The following is a 7251-nucleotide window of genomic DNA, read 5'->3' as shown; positions in this document are numbered from 1 at the left end:
GCCGTAATCAGACCGGAATCACGTTTAGACGCACGTCATGATCATGATTTCTGAACTTCCCATCAGGCCCTGAACACAGCGGAGCCGTAACTCAGCCTGTTTAATGAGCATGAATATGTAGCACACCTCATGAATATTAATGAGCTGATTGAATATTTATCAGCTCGGTGGCATATCTTCGGTTTATTTATAACGCTCAGTGTCCGGTTAGGGGAATCGTCGCTCTGGCGTTTCTGTCAGCATGTTGAATTTGTTTTAGAGTGTTCTACAAATTATTGAGGACGTGAATATTCACAGGAGCTGGAAGAGAAACAATAGTTTCATTATTTTAGTTAAAACACTGATGTGGATTTATTTTAGTGTCATGTTTTCACGTTTTTCCTGATGGTTCAAATGCTACATGTGTTCATTCACTATAGAATTTATTCTTTTGAAAAGTCTGAATATCTGTAAAGACAAAGATGTGTTTGTTCAGATAGTTTTCTGGATGTTAATATGTGTGATTTCCATCATGTGTGTGTTTCAGGTCTGTGAACATCATGACCAAATCATACCAGTTCAACTGGCAGAAACGCATTCCTGATTTCCTGCAGGAAGGAGCTGTGTTTGACCGATTCGATGAGGTAAACACACACACACACGCGCACACACACACACTTACTCACACACACACACTCACACACACACACACACACACGCACACTTACTCACACACACACACGCGCACACACACACACGCGTGCACACACACACTTACTCACTCACACACACTCACACACACACACACACACACACTTACTCACACACACACACACACACGCACACTTACTCACTCACACACACTCACACACACACACACACACACACACACACACACACACACACTTACTCACACACACACACAGACTGACTGAATGTCAGTTTAACTGAAAGGCTGAATGTCACTTCACTTCACACACACTCACACTCACTCACACACACACACACACTCACACACACTTACTCACACACACACACTTACTCACACACACACACACACACTTACTCACACACACACACACACACTTCCTGTTTCTGATTTCCTGTGTAACTCAATCAGGTCTTGCAGCAGCGGAAGTGACTGCGTAAACATCCGCAGATCCTCCTCAGAGGGATTCTGGGTAACTCTGCTGTTGGTGTGGATTCATCGGCTGTCTGTTTGTGATTTCGCTGATGTTTAGTTCAGTTAGTAGCTTCAGTATTTGTGCTGTTTTCTGCTTAGATCGACTCTCATTGTGGTTAAGCGTCACCTGTCAAATGTGCGCCGATGGCAGGTAAATCAGGACGACGTGACAAGCGCCACATGCTCTCGTTAATTGAGCTGCTCTGCAGGATGCAGGCGTCTTGATTAGTCCGGCAGATGTATGGCACAGGAACTAGTATGTAAATAAGAAGGAAGTCTCATGGAGAGCAGTTACAGTTCAGCCAGACCCTACAGAGCAGCAGACGGTGAAACTGTGCTGCCGGTGGCCATCTTGGCTCTGTCTGCTCGGTGAAGGTGAACTCATTAGCCGAGCCTGCGGGTGTTCGCTCGCATCACGCTGCTTTAATCTGGACTTTGAGAATTTTACTGCCAAACTCATTTGGAATGACGCACGATGAAGAGTCGATTCTGTGGCGTCTGGAGTCAGGAGTCGACTAACTGTAATGATGAATTGTGATTCTGAAAGCCAAAATATTGACACAAAATTGACTTTCAATATTTTTCCTATTTAAAGCTTGACTCTTCTGTAGTTACATCGTGTACTAAGACCGACAGAAAATGAAAAGTTGTGATTTTCTAGGCCGATATGGCTAGGAACTATACTCTCGTTCCGGCGTAATAATCAAGAACCGTTCCATGGGTGCAGCAGACGCAATGATATTATGCAGCGCCTGAAAGTATTTTTGAGCGAGATGCTAACGGTCTAATCCGATTCAATGACCTATGCTAAGCTAAGCTAAAAGTGCTACCGCCAGACCCGGAGATGGGCTAAATGGATTCAAAAACTGTTTAACTCTAGAGGAGTTGTAAAATGAGCCTATTTTCAAAAAAAGTGGAGTGTTCCTTTAAAGGTCAGAAGCTATAGCTTACATGAATAAAAAAAATCACAAACATGACACTTGTAAATTAAATTATTTTATATATACTGATTTATTAATTAATGTGCAATATGTTATATTTTTTCAACTAATTATGAGCTCTAAAAGATTTTCTGAATTTTTACAACTTTTTTGTGTTAGACCATCTACAAAGGTCAAGTCACCTTTATTTATGTTATGTTGCGTGTTCGTGTCCTGTTTTGCACATGGCTAGTGATTTTGTTTTGCTGGCCATGTGCTTGTGTTTTTGTTTCTGTCAGGTGTGGGTGAAGGTGAAAAATTAAATCAACAAACAAAAACTACCCCGTAGGGGAAAACAGCAAGGCAGGACAGGACTTCACACAGGGAAACATCGACGACGAACTGGCCGAGGACTGCAAACACAAGGAGATTATAAAGGGAGCAAATGAGGAGGGTAACGAGTAAACACAGGTGGGGCAAATTAACCAATAATCAGGAAACAAGATGGGTGGGGTCAAGACAATTGACATGAGAGCACATGACACATCGAACCAAACAAGACAAGCCATGTGCTCACACAAAACAAAAACACAAAGCAAAACAGCCAGGCCAGCAAAACAAAATCACTAGCCATGTGCAAAACAGGAAACGAACACGCAGCTAACGAGGAGACTCATAAGCTGCATTTTCACAAAACATGACAAACATGAAAGCACGCATCCAGTGAAAAAACACAAGCTGCGTGCAACAGAACAAGACAAAACAAGAGAAAAAAGCATGCGGCCGAAACCGAACCGCGTGCCGAACAAAACACACACAGAGGAGCGCACGGCCCGAGCGAACTCGAAATCGCACGCTCCCACAGCGAGAACAAACCTGGAGCGTGAGTGTCCGAACCCCAAAACCAGAACCGAGCCTGGACAAGACAGGAGTGCCAGGATCCGAACACCACGCCCCAACATGAAACCGAGCACACAGACAAGAGAGCGCAGCTTGAGCACACTCTTAGCCGCGCGCTCACCAGAGAGCAAGACAAGAAGGGAGCGTCAGGCCTCCGTCACAAAACCATGAATAAACTAGACCGAAGTGACAGAATATGACAATATTTCTTATAAAAAATATATTGATATATCATACAAACTCGATATACTGCCCTAACCAGGGATTGAAATTAACTTTTTCACTCACCAGCCAATTTGGCTAATACATTTTATAGTTACCGGCCATTCATACTTCTACTAGCCAAAAAAATAAACAACCCAACAGAAATAAACCAACAGCTTGATGCTACACTGGAAGTGACAAAGCAACTGTTGCAAATCATTTTGTGTCAGTACTAGGGGCGTGCAATACTAACATAAAGTAATCTCAACATTTTCTGGGATTTTATCGATAAAGATAATTAGAGGATATTTTGCTGAGTGTGTTATTGTGCTGGTATGTTAAGGACTGCTGTGGACAGCTGGCTCCTACAGTTTTTGATATTCTTCATATTCTGTGTGTTCAGTTCGCAGCAGTGATAGAAATTAATCTTTTCCAATAAGTTTAAATTGATTTTTACCTTTTATGGGCATTTTTACCTTTATAAAACCTTTTTTTTTCTAAAAGTGTGCATCATCTTTTGGTCAAATTCTTACATTTAATCAGTCAATTATAATAATAATACATTTAGGCTGTTGCTAAACAAATGAAATCAGTATCAATAAAATTAATCTTTACAGAAGATGCATCTGAAGGGTATTTACACGTTAATGTATAAATGTATAGAAATGTATAAATAATGTTTTGATATTTTAAACATGAAATGTTGTGAATACTGATATTTGAAATTATTTAAAAAATGAAAATATACTGTAAATGTGAAATTAAATCCGCCAGTAGGTGGCATTGTCACTGTTAATAAGTGAGTCATTGCGATTGAACCGAATCATTTAAACGGTTGATTGATTCATTCAGGAACCAAACACCGTCATGCTGCTCAGAGACGCAAAACAGCGCTATGGCTGTGTTTGAAATATTTAGGGCTGCAACTAACGATTATTTTGATAATCGATTAGTTGGCCGATTATTCTTTCGATTAATCGATTAGTCGGATTAAAAAATATTGACCAAAAAAAACACTATTCCACATTCTGCCCAATGTCCTTCAAACAAACGTGACAACTGAATGCTATGAAAACATACAGTGCTTAATTTATTAGACCACTTATCATAATAAAGAGAAAACATATTTTAGAAATTTGTCAAAAATTTGTTTAAATTTAAAAATGTTATTGTCATTTATTGGACATAATAATAAAACATGGCCTCATAACAGCTTGCATTCTTCCTGGTATTGTTTATGTACTTTTTGACTGCAATTGGGTATCGCGAAAAAAAAACACTCAAATAAAAAATACAAGAAAAAAATAAGTGCTCTGGTTTTCTTTCATAGATAACAGCAATAATGATATTATAGCATTAAAAATAGCCTACTACTGTTACTAAAGAGCTTAGACATATTGGAGTACTAACCAGTACAGAAAGCCGAAAAATGATTTTGGTTATCACCAATACTGTTACTTTAGAGCAGCAGTGGCACAAACCTTACATAAACACATTGTTAAACTTACATAAATTTGTTAAGCATTGTAAAAATTTAATATAGTTTAAACCTCTATTAAAAATTTAAATAATAAAGATAATAATAAAGATAATAAAAACACAAACTCCGTGTTAAGCAACAGGTAAGAGTAATGTTCTGCAGGAACTACTTTGATCACAGTCACCTCGTCATTTCTTTATCCTGTAAAAGGCCGTTATGGAGCATCTCATGTTTATATTCAGACAGACAATTACACGCTGTTATCCCTTTAAAGTTCCTACTTTCAACAACAGATAATTCAGCACAATGGATATGTTTGCGCTGAAAAGCCTATTAATTGTCTCCCTCTCTACTGTGTTCTGTCCGCCCGCCGCGCCGGCGCTCATTCGGTATTTTAAACTTAACACAGACTGTCAGGACGGACCTTTATGCAAAAATGGAAATGCTCGCGTGAATTTGTGGCATTTATAGATAAGGATATGACCGTAAACTGAACGTTTTTGCGCTGAGGACGCACACGCATCTGTCAAAGCGCCTGACAGGGCAAGCCATTACTCTTATGCATTAACTTAAAGCTTAAAATAAAGAATTATCATGTTTTGGGCAGCTTGGATCACGTGCTTCTCCGGCAGAATCTCATTCTGTTTCCTCCACTATTTTTAGATGCATTTTTTGCAGCTGAAGTTGGACGTACACTGTGGGCAGACCCGATTAATCGATAATGAGAATCGTTGTCGATGATTTTCATAATCGATAATAATCGATTTTATCGATTAGTTGTTGCAGCCCTAGAAATATTTTTTTGTTATCGAAATAGCACAAAAACAGGAAATATGGTGTCTAAAACGTAAGTCTCTTGATATTAATTTATTGTTTATTGAACTGTTGAATAAAATAAATGTCACGTTTGTAACCATGCTGATTTTTTAAGGAAAAACGGCACTCTTCGTGTGATATGAATTATATGAATTGATATATACATTTTCTGCCCCCTTATCTTGAATTGTGATCATTCTTAATGCATATTAATAGACTGAATCATGCAGTGAAAGAATGCACGCTAAATGCGCACGCGTCTAGCCAGACTTCATCAAGTAGTCGAGTGCATTCTGTAGGTGTGTTTTGTTTGGTTTTTTGCAATATACTCGATGATGTCATGATGTCACGAGTTTAGTATTTGCGTTAAACTTTCGCAGATTTTGCTTGCATGAACTTCCCCAAGAAATTAATGAGTGAACATAACTTACAAAAAGTAACCCGCCAAATTGGCTAGTGATTTGACAGCGTTACCCGCCACAGCTGATTTTTACCCGCATTTGGTGGGTTGGCGGGTGTTAATTTCAAACCCTGGCCCTAACATATACATTATATTAATAATGTCCGAAATTTTCTTATTCCCCATCCTTTCCTATCAAAATGCATGCAACGGAAACGCAGAAAACGCAGAAAATCGAACCTGATCCAAAAATGTTTTTGACGGATGAAAGTTTCAGAGGCAGTGTGCAAACGTGATTGACACAACGTGAGGTCGTATTTATTTTTTTACATGCGAAAATGTCGGACGAAAATTCAGACTCGGAGACCTTAAGCCATATTAAGTGTTTATCGTTTTCTATGGGAGGGAAACGCTTAACGACAGATATTCTGCTGATCTGTGACCACGGATTTGTGGATCTTGTCTTTTTCTCCTACAGATGACTTGCAGGACCCTGTACGTTATGATACTAAATTAGTTTTAATCGTTTAACCACCACAGTGTCTTGTCTTCATTGGCAACACGCACGATTCGTGTTGAATGCAAGGGACATCGCAGGTAGCAGAAAGTGCAAGTGACTTCGTAATTTAGTTTCTTTTTTCTTGTCTTCACCACCTGGCTACTGTTGTAAAATGTTGAGAGATTCAAATGATAAAATAAAATTAAATTAAAATTAAAATAGACTGCAAGTGATGTGACTTGCGGAAAGGGCAAGTGTCTGAGAGTGCAACTGCAAGTCTGCAGCTAGACCCTTCTCGAAAACCTGGACATTTTAACCTTCTTAGAATACAAAAAAATAAATGGTCAAATAATGTAAAAATTTTGGGTAAATATTAGCAGAACATTTTAAGAAACGTTTTAAATAATGTTATAATCACGACACGAAAACTGGTCATTTCAGTGTTTTAGAAACATTTCAAAACAATGTTCCCGCAGTGATCTAAATCTGTTACGTGGAATACATGGCATGATTTTTGTTTAGTTTTTAATCGACAGACTGACTTTCATCAACTAGTGTCGACTCCGGATTGTGAGTCAGTGCAGAAGTCGTGCAGTTTATTGAATAAACACTGTTGTGTTCTAGTTCTTCAGATGCGGCTCCTGCTGCGTCTAGATCTGTTTGAATGCAGCGCTGCATCTATTTTTATCCCGTCACACACTTCAGATGCATTCGGTACGTTTGTCTGACGGAGGACACAAGACCGGACCAAAAAATGATATCCTTCCTTAGTATTTTTGTCTTGATTTCTAGTATAAATATCTACAAATTCTTGAATTATGATGCATTTACTTGACAAGTAAAATGACTTAAGATATTATGTCTTTGTAA

At 38.8% G+C, this 7251-nt stretch overlaps 1 protein-coding gene across 4 annotated transcripts in view; it reads left to right on the top strand.

Moving 5' to 3' along the window:
* Positions 1-7251, top strand: part of LOC306843396 (1-phosphatidylinositol 4,5-bisphosphate phosphodiesterase beta-4-like) — a 94468-nt gene that overhangs the window by 15374 nt on the left and 71843 nt on the right. For all 4 annotated transcript variants that reach the window (XM_079374877.1, XM_079374879.1, XM_079374876.1 and 1 more), the window contains exon 3: positions 527-623. In XM_079374877.1, coding sequence (XP_079231003.1) covers positions 540-623 — 84 coding nt within the window. In that variant the 5' untranslated portion in view covers positions 527-539. The remainder of the gene's footprint in view (positions 1-526; positions 624-7251) is intronic.

The sequence above is a fragment of the Barbus barbus genome, assembly GCF_936440315.1.
Source record: "Barbus barbus genome assembly, chromosome: 24".
In the NCBI taxonomy this organism is placed as follows: domain Eukaryota; kingdom Metazoa; phylum Chordata; class Actinopteri; order Cypriniformes; family Cyprinidae; genus Barbus; species Barbus barbus.
Note: the sequence above shows the minus strand (reverse complement) of the source record. Positions and strands in the feature narration are given on the sequence as shown.